Here is a 21,219-nt window from a genome sequence, read left to right on the forward strand (position 1 = left end):
GCTCGGTGAAGAGCTGGACTGAACAAAGGGTATGACGCATACGACTGCATTTATATGCTGTGGGCAGGTGGCCCCGCCCACGTCGTCATGCGTCATTTGCCTTTCAGGCGTGAATAAAGGTGTCTTCAGCAGATGGCGCTAGAGCGCGATATCCCATAGTCTTATGTGTTGTACCTCGTTTCCCTCCTTCTGGGAACAGCAGTTATATGCATAACTTAACGTTTGGCCATACTACAGAAATATTAAGTGATGATAACCATGGGGATGTCCGATTTCAGTAGCCTAATGATCAATTGGATAATATTTTGCTGAATTTACGAATCAAGTTAGATGAAGTTACTGTCAAAATGTATTCGTATAGCGCTCAATTCACATCGTCTCAAAGCAGCTTTACAAAAAATCATATTGTAAGCTTTAGGCTAATATTGAGCAGTTTTAGGGCTAGGCAATATCACGAAATATGTTGCTGATAAATTACTGTTTGAGATTTAGCCTAGATAGCCTACTCTTATATTTATTAATTTACCCTGCAGATAAGTCAGTGCCACTTTTAGTGAGCAATGATCATGACAGCATGAAATTACTGGCATAGCACAGGCTATCAATGGAGAGATAATTTCTATAGGCTGATATAGACAATATTTTTCCGCATGTCATGCAGGGCTCCGGAATTTCAAATCATTCGTAAATGCTTCTTCGTTTTTCCATTAGGATCAGTGAATAAACACAAACTCGGGATTTTACACAAATGATGATAATTCACTGTATTTCAGTAAAACATCGGATAAATCCGAAAGTGTGTTTTATTTTATTTTAAAGCAAAACCACAGTGACAAATAAGACAATAATAGGCTAGCCTACCAAATAGTATACAAGCCCAGATCGATATAATAAATCTGTTTTAGTAAACATATTTATTTATTTATTTATTTTCACATTTCAGCACTACACGGTTTTAATTCTATTGTAGCCAACGCACAAAACCCAATGGCCTGATGTCACAGTAACAGATAGTCGAAGTAGCCTACGGTTGACACTTATAGAAAACATGAATCTTTAAAACTATAACATAGGGATTTACAGAACCAACAGGCCCTCATTTTATTAACAAAGAAACGTGAGTTTGCCATTAAACATTTTATTTGCACTTTGTAGCCTACCAAATAATGCATGCATTGGACAACATCTCGTTAAAAAAATGACAACAAAAAAGGTCGTGCTTTAAAAATTAAAATCAGCTGCTTTTACATTCTTACAGTGAATTATCATCCTTTGCGTAAAATCCCCAGTTTGTAAAACATCTCCTTGAAGTAGGCCTGCGTTCGTTTTTAAACAATAACTTCATCCATTCTGTTTCTTAAGTACAATAAAACATTAGCCAATAGATCTTAACTAAAATTACTTTGGTAAACCGACAAGATAGACATATAGCCTACGATTAAAGTTAGCATTTAATATTTCTTTAATACGGCCAAATCATCATAGACAGTATATAAACTGGACACAGCGACCCCATTGGATTCAACGGAGACAAGTGAAGTCAATTAGAAGCTCTTACTTCCTGATGGTCGAGCGTACTGCGCAGACTCTAACTGAGCTTGACGACGTAGATGTGACGTGAGCAACCCGTCTGTCTTCTAGTAGCTGTGCCAAAAGAAATCTGAATCATTCCCTTCTGAAACTTGCAGAGACGGAGAGCGTGAGTAGGAGGTGTCCATGAGCTAGGAGCAGGAGAAACTTTTGCTAAGTATTCTGATTAATTACTTTGTCATTTTGCCTCCACGTCCCCCCAATTGCGCACGAGCTTCTCTTCCTGTCCATACGGTAATCTCTCTACTGTGCGACAGAGAGTCGCGTGGTAATGACGCAATCGTTAGCCTATTTTTACAAAAACGGCTTCTACGGGGCCATAACGTAAGATACAAGGTAATGGAGCCTTTTATACATTTTCGTGTTCCTTTAGAAATAAATAATGGACAAATGGAGTCTTTAAACGCCTCAGATGTAAAGTTATTCGCTGTCAAAGTGACGGCAAAATGAATGGGAGTCAATGGGATGCTGACAGCAGGTGATGGTCCGCTAGCCAATGGCGGCGCCCGGGGAAACTTCAAAATAATATGAAACCCTGCCCCCCTGCAAATCATTCATAAAATCGTACTTAAAGGAATGCGCATGCTCAGACCTGATTCGTCTACACCAATAAGATTGCGGTATTATAAACCAATTAAATTGGGTGTGGGAGGAGCGACACGTGTCGCCCCGCCTAAAAGTGTCGCCCCGCCCCATCGTCCAGACTGCACTCTGGGGTACTACCCTTTATTGTGTCACCTTTGAGTGGTTCCAGGTACATCTCGCCGTCAGGACTTATAAACGATGTTCCATCATCACCATCCATTCTCGGATCATTATCATGCCAGGCGCTGCCCCCTTTAGCCATGGAGGAGAGAAGTCATAAAATGTGGCAAAAATCATAAAATGAAGATATAATATGAACATCAAGGCTGACATTTAGTCTAACCTCTATATCCTCCACCTCGTCCACCAACCGTGCAGGACAATCGCGTGACAAGCATAGACGCGTCACCATGGAAACAAAGTGATACGATTACGATCTATAACGGTCGCCTTGAAAAGCTTACGCTTGTCGCTTGGGGAGCAGCTGATTTTTTTAACTTAAGTGTGTGAAAAGGTTCAATATAAATGAATGTTAGAGGGATGATTAAATTATGAAAAGTTCAAAACTGCTATTGTGGCTTCAATCTGTCAAGAGAAGTTTGGATCAGGAGGAGAATGTTTCAAATACAAGAACTGAAGAGGATGAGAGTGAACCAACCGAGCACAAGTGCTAACAACAGTGTACTTTTAAGTACAATACATTTTAATTAAATCTGTAAGTACAGTTTTTATTTCACTTTTAGGTGCAATACATTTTAATTTACCAATCATTAAAAAAATTGCCTGCATGTAAGCAGCACACAGTGCAGTGTTGCTGTTAAAACTTACAATACAGGGTGTTACAATGTTTAAAGTGGCTGACAACAATAAATATTCTTATTATAAATAAAACTGCCTGGTTTTTGAGCTGTGCATAACTGTAGCTGAATAGTTAGGCCTACTACGCTACTGTATTTTAATATTGGTCATTATGGTGGTACTTGGAGAGCCAAATATTTTCTGAGGTGGTACTTGGTGTAAAAAGTTTGAGAACCACTGTTCTATATGCTCTTCTGTTGGAAATTAGAGTTGCTGTAATTATTCAGGTGTTCTGGGAAAAAGGGGGAATATTTGTTGGTCCTGATAATGTCAAATGTCTGATGTTACCAGTAAAAAGTGGCCTACATTATTTTAAATATATCTAGTCTGTGAAAGAGTGCAAGCATATTCATCTAAAATAATTCTGCATTTTCAGCTTCAGAATCATGAATATTTTTATTCTGGTGTCTCTATTGTCCTGTGCTTTGGGTTTCCATCACCAAGCCTATTCATTTACACTTTAATCAACAGTTCATTTTATGTTAACCTTTTATCATATGTCTTGGAGTATCACAATAATATCATATCTTGAGTTCAGTATCGTGATATGTATCAAATCGTGACATGAGGGGTATTGTTACACCCCTATTAGTTACTCATAACAATTGGCAGTGTATAATCATAATGTCCCCCAAATCAGAAGGGACACAAGTGAATAAAATTTTGCATACAGAAAGTGAATCATGTTTTAGCACCATTAGGATTTTCTTTATTGTGACATTTTTGTGTAAGAAAAAAAAAATCCCATTATTTGAATCCTGTGACAGTGGGAATTTCTTTTTTCCTGAAGACAGTTTCTTCATTTGGTGTGTTGATGGATACTGGAGCCAGCAGCCATATCACCCTGTAGCCCAAGACTGGTTGCCCACTGAAGCTAAGCAGGGCTGAGCCTGGTCAGTACCTGAATGGGAGACCTCCTGAGAAAACCAGGTTGCTGCTGGAAGAGGTGTTAGTGAGGCCAGTAGGGGGCGCTCACCCTGTGGTCTGTGTGGGTCCTAATGCCCCAGTATAGTGACGGGGACACTATACTGCCAAAAGAGCACCGTCCTTCGGATGAGACGTTAAACCGAGGTCCTGACTCTCTGTGGTCATTAAAAATCCCAGGATGTCCTTCGAAAAAGAGTAGGGGTGTAACCCTGGCATCCTGGCCAAATTTGCCCCTTGGCCTCTGTCTACCATGGCCTCCTAATCATCCTCATATACTGATTGGCTTCATTGCTCTGTCTCCTCTCCACCAGTAAGCTGGTGTGTGGTGGGCGTTCTGGCGCAATATGGCTGCCGTCGCATCATCCAAGTGGATGCTGCACATTGGTGGTGGTTGAGGAGATTCCCCCCTTCTATGTAAAGCGCTTTGAGGTCTCAGAAAAAGCGCTATATAAATGTAACAAATTATTATTATTATTATTATACTAGGCCTGATTTGTGTTATTCCCTCTATACTATACCAGGCTAAAAACAAGCCCACTTTTGTGTTTGTGAAGCATTGGTAAAGTGCTATGACTTGTTTTGAAGTGTGAGTTTTGGACCATCCCCGGCATTTGCCACTGTAATAGCCATAAGCACAGCGTCTACTGGAAGGCCCTCCGGGATAAGAGCCAGATGGGATATCCGCATGAGTTGAACTTCACCTTTAAGCCGCTGAATATGGATTCAGACCTATGATGTGCAGGTATGTTCTCTCACGCGATTTAAACTGCAGATTTATTGTCTCTTAGATTAGGACCTGTAAGCTTGCGCTCGATCGGCCCAAAGCCGGCATCCGACCAGGTCTTTACGTGTTACTGTCTTTTCTCGTGGTAAAGTATTTTTGATTAAATGCAATACATTTTCTCATATGTATTTTCTCGTTATTTCATCTGACTCCATAAATGAAAAGGTTTTAATGACATCTGTGGATCATTAAATGTGAGCGAATGTTTGACTATTCCTTTTAACTCTTTAATGAAAGTAATGTCAAAGTCAGTTAGAATAATCAAATGTAACAATTTATTATGTCAGGTAAATGTATCGTGCCAATTTCATTATCAATTCAAATATAATCGATACAAAACATCAAATGCTCTGGAATAAAGAGAAGAGATGCGAACTCAACATTAAGAAATACATGAAGCTGAGAGTCTCACTCTCAGCCTCACGGGCTAATCTGAAATACAGAAAAGGCCCAGAATCCCCTGCTGCATTCCATTATATAGACAGAACTTCTTTCACATGGAAACATGTGCTAACAATGGTAATTTGCATTCAGTTGCTACTTTTACATGGACACAATCGGAATTAAATCAATCCGATTGATGAATCCGAACAAGGTGTTTTCATGAATGATAAATAAAGTAATCGGGTTGATGTGCGCGTTTATATGTCACAAGTTTCAAAACGGATCTGATGTTTTGACATGCGCACACTGCACGAATATACAGAGTTTCCCGCTTTTCGTGCATAAATATTCTCCTCTATTGGTTCTTTACGTAATATTAATTCGTCTCTGGTCATAATTTAGAGCATATAAACCGTTTTGCCGTGCTGCTTATTGATCACGCAGTAAAAATGCCCCTCCCCGCGGCCAAAACCAGTCGTCTGTGGATGAGAATCCAAAACAAGGACTGGTGGGACGTTGTCCTGCTTCACTTCACAGACGCGCGAGTGAAATGAGAATTTTAGAATGACGGGAAACGTATTAATATGACACTTTATTAAACAGGAAGAACAGCAGCTCGTTCCGCGCGTCATACGTCATTACGCTAGTTAACGTCATTGCACATGCGCAGTCCTTTCAGTTTCGGTTTTCAATCCGATCAAGTGTTTACATGTTCTCTCGATCGGATTACAAAAGGGATAAACCACCCCTTTCAATCCGATCGAAATTTCATTCGGATCGAGCTCAATCGGATCAGTTAAGGTGTTTACATGAAGGTTTTTTAGTCCGATTGAGCCGTCAATCCGATTATAAGTGTCCATGTAAACGCAGCTAATGTTTACACCTTTTGGGGGTATGAGGCCATTTGTCTAGAGACCACCTTCCTTTGTGTGCCAGCTATCTCTAAACTCTTGAAAACCTTATTCCCTTTTGTTTTACTTATTTGGGAATGAGATGCTTGTACCAGTCGCACTGAGACATTTCAAACGAGACCAAACATGTGTAATACTGTATGATAATTGTTCACATTAAACCATATGAATTTTTGGTTGAATTTCATGCGATCTCAGCTTGAGAGATGGGGAGTGGGGGAAGAGGGGGAGAAATGTGTTCTGAGGTGAGACTTTGCGTCTCAAATGGTGATGATGTTAACTTCACAAGAGTGAGTTCAAATGTTAATTTCGTTTCTCTCAGAGAGTAGCTCTCTCTTCCAGTTTTTCCAGTCTTACAGACCTGCGCCAGCCTAAATCTTACAAATGTGTGTGTGCTTGTGGTAGAGCATTGTTAGTTTTCAGTGCACACTGAGAAGCGCTTCTTAACCCTTGTTCACAATAACCTACTAATACACAGGTGAGAATGCATTTATAACAGTATTTGGTGGTATTTGGTATCATGATAGTGTTAGTAATGTCGCTGGTTGGAGGTTTATTTATTTTTTTAATTGCTTAAGTTACGCATATTCAGTTCATATTGGTATGTGATTTGAGTTTTAATTGTGAATGCAGTTTGAGTAAACCATGTAATTTTAAAAGCACACTATGCAAGATTTGTACCTTAATATAACAGCTTTGAAATCATTTCGATGGTAAACGAACTCGTAGTAGGGCGAATCATCCCGATAGCAAAGCAGGGGGCGGGGACACCGCTGGCAAAACCAGCAATGCAGGTTTGAGAGGTGGCGCCCCGCCAAATCTCACGAGAATCACGACTTGCTTTACGGCACGACGTCACATACATCAACAACATATGAAGCAGCCTCTATGGAAGACACCAGCACGCATTTCAGATGTGAATCATGGCAGAGTCGACGAAGAAAACACAAAGAGTCAAGACTCTTCCTTGAAGAGTCAAGGAAAAGAAAACGAGAAAGTGAGACACAAGAAGCCCACTCGGTCAGGCTTTCACTCGTTGGCGAGAGCTAAAATGCAGCAAAGGTTGCAACAGCGATGCTGACCCGGCGTTCTTGTTGATGGACTAGTAAGTAAATCTCTTATTTGTAAACTTGCTTGCGTTTTATGTTGTATGTTGTTGCGCTTGCTTGTTGTATGTCATTTTTTACGAAGTTGTTCATTCATCCATTGTTGATAATAAGACCAGTCCACTAATTTCCACATATGTCCATCTAGCTATCGATTAGCAGAGCTGTCAGCAGACTTGATAACAAACACTCGTTTCTCTTAAGTTACATGTTTTTGCGTTATGTTTTATTGCCCAGCTTGCCTCACGAGCAAGTTTACCAGCTGAACTCAGGTGTTGTGATGTGTATTTATCACATAGTCCTTTGTCTGGTTCAGGTTTCGTATGGCATGTGTACTGTGCTTATACAAACTTTAGCTGGCACATTTGAATGAAATCGTGAAACATTACCTCGTCAGTAGACATCTTCAAAGTCTATCTGTGCCTGTTCGATGTCCGACGCTTCCATCCTACTGAACGCTGAACGTATACGGGGGGAAGGGATCAGGTCGTGAGTGCAGAGACGGCTCTGCGTGAGTGGTATTTACGACAGTAACGTTAAATACAAGTACTCCATAGCGACTCTAGGGGTCGCTGTTTGACAAAAACAGAAAACTGCATAGTGTGCCTTTAATGTGGATTTTTATAGCTCTACTCTTAAGGTTACAAATATTGTGTGCTTCTCTAAATCTTTCAGTAGTATCAACCAGTCGCAATTCTAGCTTTCTTAGCTGGAAGGACTAAACCGTAAATCTTCTTTTTGTAACTAGAGGGGCTTTAAATCCAAGCTTTAGGTGTGAAATGCCTTTTAATTGATCCATATAATGCAGTTTAATGTGGATTTGGTGGCGTAGTTTCCTCCGTGGTAAAGGTAAATCGCTTATCTTGGCCTTTGAAACTGGGAGTGGTCGTGTCCGTTGGTCTGAATCAGCGGCATTGAGCTGCTCGAACTTCCTGCCTGACCACTTCCTTTGTCTCAAATCGCTTGGTTTCAACCCTGCGCCTTTGTGCCACCTACTGGACAGTCGTCACCCGTTACTCAAGCATCATCGCCACCTACAAGAGAAACTAAAGGATTGCAGTATTTTAACGATTTCACTTTTCTTTTTTTATACAGCTATGGATAAGGAAATCACTGCCCTTGTCATTGATAACGGCTCCGGTATGTGCAAAGCCGGTTTTGCTGGAGCTGAATACCCTCGTGCTGTTTTCCCTTCGATTGTTGGGTGACCCTGGCATCAGGTATATATAGTCATTTTATTTTCATTGGGGCATTAGTCTCTTATTAAAATGTTAGAAATTGTATGTGAACTGTCATATGCATAAATGTAGAATTAAAAACAAAAGCAGCATTATAATGGTAAACATTTCAAGTGAAATTTATATTGTATGGATTTTTTTTCAAAGCAGCTTCACTGTAATGACAGGAGTTTTGCATAATTCGATTATAATTTTACTTCAATTTCAGCTGTAAAGCAGCTCTACAGATGGTAGTGTCATTAAGCTCAAATTAACTCAGTGGCGTTAATGTTGCAAAGTCCTTAAGTTATGACGCCTTAAAAAGCAGCTCTACAGAGTACAAGTGTCATTATCTAACTATAACAAAGTCTTTAACAGTCTTTTGAACGCGTATGGGTCCCTTAAACTACTTGATTTTCTTTGCACTTGTTGTTGCCTAATATTTAATTTCCCTTTCTCTAGGGAGTGAGGTTTGGCATGGGACAGAAGGACTCCTATGTGGGAGATGAGGCTCAGAGCAAGAGAGGTATCTTGAACCTTAAGTATCCTATTGAGCGCGGTATCGTGACCAACTGGGATGCTATGGAGAAGATCTGGCACCACATTTTCTACAATGAGCTGCGTGTTGCCCCTGAGGAGTACCCTGTCCTGCTTACAGAGGCTCCCCTGAATCCCGAAGCCAAGAGGGAGAAGATGACACAGGTGTGTTTTTGTGACTTATTCATATGACCCCTACTATTTGGCTTCTCCCATGAACTCTGTTACGAGGTTCAAAAGGTTCATCCATCTTTGCTTCCCCCTCCTTTTCTTTCTTGCGTGGTAGCTTTTCTAACACTTCTTACTAGCATTGTCCTGTGTGAGAACCATATCAGCATGGTGTGCCATGGAGGTTTCCTGCCCAGTATTGCTTCCTTAACCTTGTATTGGTTTGGATTTGGAAGTGTCTAAAGGGGATTATTTTTATTAAACTCTAACTTTGCTCTTTCCTACAGATCATGTTTGAGACCTTCAACACCCCTGCCATGTATGTGGCCATCCAGGCTGTGCTCTCCCTGTATGCTTCTGGTCGTTCTACTGGTGTTGTGATGGACTCTGGTGATGGTGTTACCCACATCGTGCCCATCTATTTGGGTAATGCTCTTCCCCATGCCATCCTGCGTCTGGATCTGGCTGGTCGTGACCTGACAGACTACTTGAAGGACATCCTGATTGAGCGTGGCTACTGCTTCATCACCATGGCCGAGAGAGAAATTGTCTGTGACATCAAGGAGAAGCTGTGCTATGTGGCCCTGGACTTCGAGGAGGAGATGGGAACCGCTGCCTCATCTTCCTCCCTGGAGAAGAGCTACGAGCTGCCTGACGGGAAGGTCATCACCATTGGCAATGAGCGTTTCCGTTGCCCTGAGGCTCTCTTCCAGCCATCCTTCCTGGGTGAGTCTCACACTGTGCATTAAAATGGGTTGTGCGTTAACAATTCCTGTTTCAACTGGTTTACTATGATGACTAACTTGTTTTCTTTATGCAGGTATGGAATCTTGCGGTATCCACAAGACTACCTTCAACTCCATCATGAAGTGTGACATGGACATCCGTAAGGAGCTGTATGCCAACACGGTGCTGTCTGGAGGTTCCACCATGTACCCTGGCATTGCTGACCGTATGCAGAAGGAGATCACCTCCCTTGCTCCTTCCACCATTAAGATCAAGGTGATGCACCTTAAATGCATGCAAAGATGAGACTTAAAAGTTAAAGGTACCGTATGTAGGATTGTGGCCAAAACTGGTACTGCAACCACTTTAAAAATACTGTAGAGCCGTGTATCACCTCCCCCTCCCCCCTGACTCGAGGTTGCCAGATAAGCTGCAGGATTCAGCAGAAACGTATGCTGCTTTCAATGAGCTTCCAATGGCAAGTGACGACGAGACGTACACAGTAAGTTTTTTTCTGTTAATTGTGTTTATGCTTCATGAGAGATATTTTGATGAGTCATTATTTATTTAAAAAATGTACTAATTGTCATTAGTTAAATATAATCGTAAAGATTTATGCTTGTATGTGACAGTATAATCATAAAGATGTATGCTCGTATGTGACAGACAGAACGGTAGCTGTTAGTCTAATCTTTTGTTACGTTATGTATCTGTCATTAATGTAAGTACAAGCCTATGTCACTATGTGTAACCAATATCAAAGATACAACTATACATTTAGCTGATGCTATACGTGAAAGTGGCCAGCTGTATTTTTTTACTTACCCTGCAGCACACGTCCATAACGCTAAAATATGTGATGTGAAAGATTACTTGACATTCTATTATTTTTGGCTGTAGAACTTGCATGAAAAACAAGTAGGCTACAAAACGTTCCAAGTGGCCCAAATTTTTCACATCATAGGCTACACTGTGCTTTTCATTAGTGTTATGGACATTAGAAAAAGTTATTTTCCCTTGGAGTTGCACCTAGTGCTTACAAACCAACACTAACATAGTACATAGCCTAATAGGTAGAGAATGTTTATTTTGAGTTAGCACTTGTACTGCTCTCACTTGTTGCAGCCTGATTCAGACCTCAGTTATGAGGTTCCCGCTGTCCTAAGTGAGGCTGATGAGAGCTGGGAAGGCGAGAGGTGGCGCAGACAAAGGAAAAGAAGAGCAAAAGGGAGAGGGACAAGAGTAGACCGTGCAGGTCTTGGTCCAGGAGACACAGAGCAGAGAGAAGGAGAGAATTTAGAGGGAGGAGATGGACCAGGTGGAAGAGGCCAGAGAGCTGGAAGAGAGAGTGCAGATGTTTCAGGTGGAAAAGGAGAGAGTGTGGGCCCTGCACCAGGTGACAGAGGCCAGAGAGGTGGAAGAGGCCAGAGAGGTGGAAGAGGCCAGAGAGGTAGAAGAGGAGATAATGCAGGTCCAAGTGCTGAAGTTGGCAGCAGAGGAAGGAGAGGGGGCAGCAGAGGAAGGAGAGGGAGAGGAGGCAGAGATGCAGAGGAAGAGAACAGAGTTCAGATGATCCAAAATGACCGAAGGGTCCGGACAGAGGTTTGTTTCCAGAATATGCTACACATTTGATAGACTCTAGTAAAATTATGGCTTGTAATAAGTAGTCACCATTTGAATCAATGTTAGCATCTTTGTTATTTTTAATCAAATGTAAATAACACATTTTCTTTTGTGGTTTGTTTACTTAGGCACTCATTCAGGGCATGAGTGAAGTGAGGCTACGAGCACTAGCAACCCAGGTCTTCTCCCGGAATCCTGGATTAGTTTTTGATGCACTTCCTACATTGGACAGCACAACCCCACCTAATGCTGCTCTTTCATGGTGCACCTGTGGGAACTGCAGGGAAATGGCCACAGACGCTGAAAGGAAATGCTGTGGCCAGGGGCCTGACTACTGCATCAGCAAATTGGCACATTTTGATCTGTATTGTCTGGAAGATGGTTATTTGCGTATTCACAGAGATTACAGAAATGATGTGTTGGTGGTAGCTGAAGTTAGAGAGCCAGGAGATGATAACAGACAATTTAGGCATGCTGCTTATCGTCAATACATCTTTTGGCAGCATGGGTCACTGGGTCTGGGTAACCGTCGTGTTATACCCAGCTGCTGTATATGGAGAATAAGGGACAAATACCCCGACCCCCAGGGCCAGTACACTGGCTTTGTACCCACCATTTGATACCACTCTAACGTGAACAGTTTAATTCAAGTTATTTATTGTTGTATATATGGTTTTACAATTTTTTTTGATTTGTTCTGTTTTTTGGTTTGTTTGTTTGTAAAGAGCCTTCCTCATTTTTTCAATTAAATTTTTTTTATTTAGAATAACAATACTATGCTTTTTACGATGTAGAGAAACAGTATATAAAATGGTTTAATGATAAAGGTTACACCGTATAAATAGAAAACTATACTCAGCTGCTCTGTACTGTTGAAACTTTTAGTCTAAAATTGTTGATAAGCAGCTTGTGACACAAAAGGTTACATGGACATGAACATGGTCAGGGTTGTGAGGCTCTGGAAACTGGGCTTCACGGGTCTTCATGTCTGGAATGCTGATACTGAGGAGAGCAAAATAAAACCTGAAGTTAGTGTATTTCAAACTTGGATGTGTTATGCATGACATCTGACTTAGTGTGTGGCATGTAGCCCAAGGTGCAAAATAAATAAATTGGCATTTAACCTACCAAGACCTCTCCTGACTTGGGTGTGCAGGAGTTCCTCAATGGTTGGTGCCGGCACAGGGGGAAGTGGGCCGTACCTTCTGGGGTCATCAGGTCGTAGTGTCTTCCGCCTGGGCATCCCCTTACCAGCCAATCTCTTTTGAAGGATCATAGCTTGCAGTTCTGGGATGTAGTCATACGTCTTGGATGCCTTCTGAGTGTAAAGCATATACCTGCGAGCATTCTTCTTGTACAGCCTCTTGTACCTGAATTAAAAGCAGAAAGGGGAGGGAAGAAGACATTTACATTCAAAGGGACATTTTTCAGCAGAAGAAAGAAATTCATACAGGTTTGAAACAACATTAGGGTGAGTGAGTATATGATGACAGAATTTTCATTTTTCGGTGGAGTATCCCTTAAATGGTGTTGTAATCTGGTATAAAATTAAGAGCAGGCGCGCTCAACTCTCCAAACAATTTAAGAGTGCGAGTAATAAAAAACGTTTATCAAAATAAAGATGAAAAACCGCACTCTCAGATAATACATTTATAAAAATATAACCTGAGAGTGCGGTTTTTCATCTTTATTTTGTAATCTGGTATAAAACAATAGCATGTAGATATGAGCAAGTCACTTACTGTTTGCTTCCATCAGATTTGCACAACTCTGGGCGGTCCTTGTGGAAGTTATAGTCCATCGCTGCAAGGAGCATCCTGGCCTCAAAGACAGGAGGGCTAAAAGCTGTGCGCTTGCTAGCGTACATTAAAATATGGTTCTGGAAGGACTCCAGATCAGCAGTGGACCTGTGGGTTGTGTGTGAGAAGAGACATTTTGTGGGATTTTGAAAATAACTTTCTATCTACAGTATGTGTATATACTCAAAAAATTACCTAAAATTGAGATATTTGTGGACCTCATTAAGCCACCGCTTGTTTCTAACGATGCTCTTCAGGGCCTCATGTGCCATAGAGCCTCGCTCAAGCCACTGTTGAGTTCCACCAGATTCTAAGTCTGCATGCTGGCAGCTTCCCAGCACCCACCTGTGTTCATTTGTCACATGATGTAGGAGCCCAAGCCACAGCTCCTAGAAATAATATAGAAATATAATGTACAGAAGAAAAAAAAGCATACATATTGTACATAATTCATTATTAATGATGATGCTGTTTGTAAGTACTATAATCTATGTGGGTCACATGATTTACTACAATGACACATCTGGTTAGCTACTGAATCAGCCAATATTCAACATCAAGTAACCATCCTAACTTATTCTATTTGCCAACAAGGTATGTTTAAGAAGACTGCATGTTATATTGACAGAATATTCTTTTTAGATGACAACTATTTTTCAAACCATATCAACTTACAAGGAACTCTTGGTAAGAATCTGCTGTTTTGCAGCACCACCAAAAGTGGTTGACAACGTCTTTCAGCCAACTGCTCAAACTGGACTGACCCTTGACCTGTGAAGCCTGGAATAGACATAACAGTTATCATTTTTACATCGCTCAAATTAGGGTAGATTGCCTTGCAGAAAATGAAGCCATAGTAATGACAGCTGAACTTACAGCATGGATCCTTTTTGCCAAATTCTTGGCCCCATGCCACATATCCAAGCTGTGCTGCAGCCCAAGGTCTTTGTACTTTCCTTTGTCTTATTTGGAAAAATAATATGTATAATTAGTACAGTAATGCCCCCCCCCCACCCCTCCAAAAAGTTGTTGTAATTCTACAAGTAACGCAAAATTTCAGTGGCAACTTACTCATTAGTGCGGAGATCTGGACATGGGCATCAGTGCAGACCTCTACTAGTTTCACTTCATTCAAAAGAGTGTCTACTGTCCGCACAAATGCCTCTCTCTCCATGATCACAGAATTTCGCCCAGTCTCCCTTTTGTCCACAGTGATGACAGAGATGATTTCCCTGGATTCGTTCTCCATGGCAGTGTATGTACAGTACTGGGCACAATGTCCAGGGCTGTCCATTCTTCCATCCGCTATTCAATTTGTAAACAAGAATCAATGATTTTCACATAACATCAAACTGACATATTAACATACTATAGCCTAAATGAATAAAAAATGTACATTACCCACTATTACCACATCTCTGTCTTTCAGGCGATTTATTGCCTCAGCCCTCCTCTCCTCCCAAAAGTCCTTCACAGTGTCTACACCGTATGTGTCCTGAATTGTGAAAAATGAACTACGGTCCACCATCCCCATGTTCATAAACTTGAACAGAAGCGAGACTTTGGCGTAGTTGCTTCCGGAGAGTAGTATGTTGCTTGCCAACATGAAGTCCCCTGCTAGCATCCCGTACCTCACAGTGGGCTGTGAGCTCCATCTCCATACAGTGTGGCCAACAGGGCAGGTCTGACAATAAATGGGACACAACTTATGCTATTTAGCATTATCAAATACAAACATAGAATTTCTTCCACTAAGTGGAATTACAACTCAGGAAGCTTGATTGAGTTTCACAAAACCACTGTCAAGGTATTAACTTTGCATCCAACACCAATCTACACTTATTTTCTATGTAGTATGATTATAACACCTACCCATTCCATGATGCTTGCAGTACCCCTGCGCGTAATGGAAACTTCAAATGGAGGGCGACACTGACACTCCACTTGACTGACGTCACATTTGTATGGGCACTTTTGGACCGGAAGCACAAGGAATGTTGCAAGCTGCTTCAAACAGTCCTCATAAGTGACGGAGGCCCGTTTCCCGATTAGGTCATCTTCAGTCATGACCTCCAGTGTATCAGGAAAGCCAGGTTGATGAAGTGTAGGTAAGGTGACTGATGGAGGCTCTACATCCGGGATGTCATGTACTGTCTCACTGGCATCTATCACAGGCAGATTGTCAATGCATGGTGGTGCCTGCAATGCTCCACCCAACCTAAAGACATGAAAGATATATATATATATATATATATCAATTACAGATAGATATCCAATCAGATGAATAAAATAAAAATGGCAAATACAGAGAGGGGGTTATCTTTGAGATACTACAGAGACCAGACATCTTCTATTTTTATGTTTACATATTTCATTGAATCAATGTTCGAGGATGTATTGTGAATAATCTTAGAGGATCCAATGTTAACATACCGAATACAAATACGAGGGACATAGTCTTCAACATCACTGTCATCTGCTTCAATCTCCTCATTACTAAAACCTTCACTGTCCCCCCAATCAATTCTGGAAAATGTGATAGAAAATTATATTTGTTAATACAAAGCAGAACATCTTGTTACACAATGTACAGTCAAACCCAGTGGAACTTACACACTGTTCATTAGGTCATTTCTCTCCTGCTCATTCATGACCTGGGTTTCAGCATCCTGGATGCTCATGTTCTGTAGACTAAAAACAAAAACAATACAGCGGTCACAATGGAATTTTTTTTTTTTTTTTTTTTTTTTTCACATTTAAACAACATTTCTTTTCATTTGGCATATTAGGAAGCTTGAGAGGCTTTATCTACCTTTCCTCCAGAACCTCAGAGGCATCCATGGTGCACTCATCATCTTCCAGTCTTTCCTCAATAGGCGACAGGTCCTCTCTGTAAATGGTGTAGTTGTTTTAGACCCAAAATGTTTCAGAATATGCAATGAAAATAAATAAATAAATAAAAGTAGTACTGACTACTGACCGATTTGAAAGTGTTTCAGATGATGCACATACAATACTGGAAAGTGATGGTGCAGTCAGGTGGTGCTTCTTCAAGTCTCTCTTACTGGGTGTTGAGGTGCTGGGGCCATAATAGCTGAAGAGATAAGCGTTTTTGATTCGATATTTAATTTGATTTGATTTCTTTATGTTGAACATATAAATACAATTACAATTTTAAAAAAAATTGGAGGAAAAAAAAGGATAATAGTAAAACAAAACAAAAAACATATAAACAACAAAATAAAACTTCCTTATTTTTTCAATACGAAAAAAAAAAAAAAAAAAAAAAAAGTTTATGTCATAAGTAGGCTAAAAAATAACCAAAACATTTTCCACAGCAATTATAACGCGGGACAAAGTCAATATCACCAATGGCTGTCACAGGGTTGTTTTCAGTCCCATCAGAATATATTGTTAGAGTAACTACATTACATTAGCAATGGTCATATAGGTCAACTTGCAGCATGTGTAACTTAGAAGAACGAATGACGAATAATTTTTTTCTGAGGTAAAGTTAGGCTGCTGTCTCAATTAAGTTACGTTTCAAATTGCCATAAGTTAATGGGTGTGCTAATGTTGTTTTCCTCAGCGTCTCAGCATAAGTACAGAGAAACGGGCTCCTATAATGCATTGCTAATGTTAGCATACGTCCATGTGAGCTGTTACGTTACTTTGCACGAGCATGCATAACTTTGTTCGACTGTCATGAATAACGTTATATGAAATGTCCATTGACATCAAGTACAAGTTATCCAAGCATAGATGAATCTTACCTGTCCAGGAGAAAATTAGCAACGTTGGCGTCTGTTTTAAAATTCTTCTCCGTTTTCAGCCGTCTCCATCTGTCAAAAGCATCTCCAATACAAATTCTGGTTTTATTTCGGACTTTGTCACGAAGAATTTCTGAATTGTAACGAGGTCTTTTGGATTTATTAACGTTAGACATTTTTATCCGACTAGAGTTAGGGTAGGTTAGAGCAAAGCTGGCAACCCGGATCCCGAAACACTACTGACTTCGTGATTGGTAGATGGTGGAGGGAGGCGCTTCAGGCCAAAACACAAAATGACAACATCAACATCAGTTGAGGGCTGCAAGTCCACTTTTTAAATGACAATATCCTAGCCATACTACTGTTGTCAGTGATATAAGTATTTGAAATGAACATGATTTCTTAATGTCTAGTGACATATTAGGGCAATTTTATGATTAATTGAAATATATTTCTTACATACGGTACCTTTAAGTTTGCTTGCAATGGTTAAGGATGAGATAACATCTCTTTTCTCTTGTAGATCATTGCTCCCCCTGATCGCAAATACTCCGTCTGGATCGGCGGCTCCATCTTGGCCTCCCTGTCCACCGTCCATATCAGATTATTCTTTAAATTCAAGTCGCTTTACAGTTTTAGACTGGTTTGCAGTCTTAACCTTAACCCCTGGTTTCAGACAAGATTTAGGCCTAGTTCTGGACTAAAATGAATGTTTGAGCAGTTTTAACAAAGCAACTTGCACTGACATCTTAACATGTCACTGCCATTGTTTTGTCTCAATGCAGACCAGTAATGTCTAAGGCACATTTATAAAAAGTATTTGAATGCTCTAATTGAACTAAGGCCTAATCCTAGCTAAATCTAAGCTCTACCTGTGAAACCAGGCGAGGCCTAAATGTTTACAAAGGATTTATTCTTTTCTTTTTTTTTTTAGCAAAACTTAACTAACTTTTTACATTAGAAGTCACATTAGAAGTCAAACATACAGGGAATGTCATGACTTTTTCAATAAGGAATTGGACATACAGTTACGGACAATGAAACCTGAATTGAGAGCACTTATTTTTCATTTTCTCTCATGTTGGATAACTTACCTCAACACATGTTCATAATCTTAACTTCTATTATTCAGTTTACTGACTCTACCCAACTCAGATTGTGTGTAAATATATACATTTGGGGGAAAAAAGGCCTTTCATACATTTCTTTTCAACCCCATAAGTGAATTTACATTCTGCGGTCTTCAACCCTGCTCCTGGGGAGCTACTGTCCTGCGGAGTTTAGCTCCAACCCTAATAAAACACACCTTAAGCAGCTAATAAAGCTCTTTAGGATCGCTTGAAAATACAAAAGCAGAATGGTAATGGGAAAAAAACAGTGGCTTCCTAGGAGCAGAGTCGAAGACCTCTGATTTACATTATCCTCATAATTATTGTTAGATTTGATTGTAAATTGAATACGGAAAAATTATAATAGAAAATGTCAATTTGGTTTTTCAAATTTAGACCACACTCGGGGTGCTTCTCAATTCTTATTTGTGCATCCTCGCTTCCTTTCCTCGCGTCTTAGCTCCACCCTGGTAGGATGCGAGGGAAGGCTGCAAGGAAGGAAAAGGAGGACGAATCGAAGAAAAGCTTTTTTATACATTGGAAAACTTGATCTCGAGCGTCACTTCACAGCGTCATCAGCAACGCTCAAATGATCTTCCCTTTTGTTGTTGAAGTTTGGTTATTTAAGAAATTCATAATAAATAATAATAAAGCTAGATACCCTGTTGAAATATGTGAGATGTGTGGTTTATATAAACTGCAAAGGTAAAGTATAAATTAAAATGATTGTGACCGATGTAAGGGGGAGGAGAATTTATATGTGCGTCACGTTTAGTTGATAAAACACGGGGATACCCGTGTATCCTCGCTTATCACTCCTCAGGAAGCCTCCTCGATCCTCGCCTCCTCGCGGTGCAGTTAGAGAATTGAGATGTCCTTCAAGATGACTGAGCTCATCAAAACAACAAGTCAAACTCTAAAGGTTTAGTCTTAAAGGTCCCATTGCATGAAAATTTCACTTTATGAGGTTTTTTAACCTTAATATGAGTTCCCCTAGCCTCCCTATGGTCCCCCAGTGGCTAGACGTTTTGATGGGTGTAAACCAAGCCCTGGGTATTTTTGAGAAAATGAAAGCTCAGACGAGCGAATCTAGAAATCTTCCCCTTATGTCGTCACAAGGGGAAAGGTCACCTCCCCTTTCTCTGCTTTGCCCGCAAAAAGAATTTGGCCCGCCCATGAGAAAATGAGCTGCACGAGCGCAATATTGATTTTTCCTCGAGAAACATCATGGCTTGCAAATGAGCGAAGCATGGCAGTTGCTCAGTGTTTGGATGTACAAATGAACACAAAAGTATTTTTTTAGTTCCTTCATCTGAGCCTCTGAAGAACCAGTGGGTTATGTGAATTTCTGATGTGTAATTGTTCAAGTTCAGACAGATAATCTTTCTCTCAAAGTCGTTGTTATGCATCAGTAAATCAAGCCAGTGACTAAACGATCAACTTCACGTCGTTTCTCTTTGTAGGATGAAAATAATCTTACTTAAACTGTGATTAATATATACAGAAAGTGATCAAAGAACAATCCCTTTCCAATCGCCCAAGCTGTCAATCACACAGCGCGAGTTTATCTGGACACTTGCCAAAACTCGTTATGAAATCAATGACGCTGTTACACTGCACAACGAAGCTCTTACTGTACTTACAGTACCTCATGTTTGCATTGGTGAAATCATTAGTGAGAGTGCAGAAACTGCATTGCAATGATAAGATCTTCATTCACGTGATCAACAGGCTGTCATCTGCTCAATGCTCATCACTGCAATCTTTTATGTGATGGGAATAGATCTAAATACTTAAACTTCTCATGATTAGTTAATCCCGATAGCTGTAATAGTAAAAAAACGTATAATAGCTGTGATAGTAAAAGTTTTCGAGAGAGTTCCACATGTAATGCTAGATATTTCATATGCAAGCATGTCAGCCAATCACAGCAGTGGGCGTTTACACTGAAGTCTCACAGCAGAGCAGACACGCCCCTTCAAACAGAGCGTTCAAATCAGAGGCTAAAATCAGGCTAGGAAATGTGCCTTTTATTTCTAAATTATAACAACTTTTGATCTAAAAAACATACTAACATTATAAGGGCACCCCAGGAAACATTGTAAAATAATAAAATAATCCATGAAATGGGACCTTTCATGGTGGTCTTTCACACTTGGCTCGATTGCCTGTTCCGAACGCGAGTTCGATTGCTCCCCCCTCCCCCTGCCCCCGATGGACTGTGTTCACATTATATTATTTGTATCCGAACCGCGGTACGCTTACGTCATCAAGCTGCAGCAGGCGCGTACTCGTGTTGCTTGGTAACCGCTATGAAAAGGCGTCAAAATGGATAGAATTGCTCGCTTCACATTTGTTCTTCTTTTTTTTTAACCTTTGGTTTTGTTTTCAAAGAAAAGATACAGAAACACACTTGCGTCTGTCTGCCGCTAAAGTATTAAAACCGTTCCAAAGACAGCGGGCTGTCCGCCCGCCTGCCGAAGACTATTTTTGTGGAGGCAAGCAGAAATCATCTCTCTGCTTGCAGTGCGTCAATCCCGCTTTTCGTCAAGGTAAGTGTATATAGACCCTTTTACAGTTGTTAAACACACACGCACGCAGGCACGCACCAGGTTATACGTCATCAATAGCGGTTGATAGCATATCAGCAGCGAACCGTACCCGAGTTCACATGAACCGTACCCCAGACCACCTTTTTAAGTGGACTCGAGTACGATTCGCGGGTGCACTCCCGAGTTCGGAAAACAGCGTTCACATCATCCAAACGAACCGAACTCTGACGTCATTCGAACCCGGGTGCGCACCAAAAGTGCTAGTGTGGAAGCGCCCTAACACAATCCCTAAGCTCTCTTGGCTGTGAAGGAACTGCTCTCAGATAGGAACGGTGTCTTCTCAAACTACCAGACTGCCCTTCTACAATGTAGGAACGTGGAGCATCAGCAGGACTCATGACTCTGCCTGGGTTCGGTACATTCTTAATCCAGACTGTAGAGCAGGTTTTGTGTGTGCTCTGTGGCGTTTATTGTACCACTTAGTCTGTTTTTCCTTCAACTCTTTGTCTTTTCTTTTGAAGGTGTTGAAGTTTGGACAGGCTGGTTTCAGTGTGGATGGACTCACTGGGAGAG

General features: G+C 40.7%; 2 protein-coding genes across 2 annotated transcripts; one reads left to right on the forward strand and one right to left on the reverse strand.

Annotated features, from left to right (window-relative positions):
* Positions 1-6,377: 6,377 nt before the first annotated feature.
* On the forward strand, positions 6,378-17,785 carry LOC309480240 (actin, cytoplasmic 1-like; the record flags this gene model as incomplete). The annotated part of the gene is made up of 7 exons (XM_082144652.1): positions 6,378-6,517; positions 8,241-8,366; positions 8,835-9,064; positions 9,355-9,793; positions 9,888-10,069; positions 17,509-17,628; positions 17,771-17,785. The coding sequence occupies exons 3-7, from the start codon at positions 8,840-8,842 to the stop codon at positions 17,783-17,785; spliced, it is 981 nt and encodes a 326-aa protein (XP_082000778.1). The 5' UTR covers positions 6,378-6,517; positions 8,241-8,366; positions 8,835-8,839.
* LOC309480533 (uncharacterized protein) lies at positions 12,052-17,457 on the reverse strand. The gene is made up of 14 exons (XM_082145086.1): positions 16,989-17,457; positions 16,196-16,309; positions 16,028-16,105; positions 15,829-15,906; positions 15,649-15,741; positions 15,088-15,433; positions 14,617-14,899; positions 14,287-14,520; positions 14,092-14,177; positions 13,891-13,995; positions 13,411-13,604; positions 13,159-13,323; positions 12,545-12,786; positions 12,052-12,418 (listed from the first exon to the last, which is right to left on the reverse strand). Exons 1-14 carry the CDS (start codon positions 17,159-17,161, stop codon positions 12,399-12,401), a joined length of 2,211 nt encoding a protein of 736 aa, XP_082001212.1. The 5' UTR covers positions 17,162-17,457; the 3' UTR covers positions 12,052-12,398.
* Positions 17,786-21,219: the final 3,434 nt, after the last annotated feature.

Source organism: Leuciscus leuciscus, assembly GCF_965113295.1.
Source record: "Leuciscus leuciscus genome assembly, chromosome: 18".
In the NCBI taxonomy this organism is placed as follows: Eukaryota; Metazoa; Chordata; class Actinopteri; order Cypriniformes; family Leuciscidae; genus Leuciscus; species Leuciscus leuciscus.

What these genes read in the sequence shown, in the direction of transcription:
- LOC309480533 (XM_082145086.1), bottom strand. Translation starts at nt 17,161, where the DNA reads ATGTCTAACGTTAATAAATCCAAAAGACCTCGTTACAATTCAGAAATT. An exon ending in TCTGAGGTTCTGGAGGAAAG is followed by an intron (nt 15,907 to 16,027) that starts GTAGATAAAGCC and finishes TTTTGTTTTTAG; the next exon opens with TCTACAGAACATGAGCATCC. An exon ending in CTGCAAGCATCATGGAATGG is followed by an intron (nt 14,900 to 15,087) that starts GTAGGTGTTATA and finishes ATTTATTGTCAG; the next exon opens with ACCTGCCCTGTTGGCCACAC.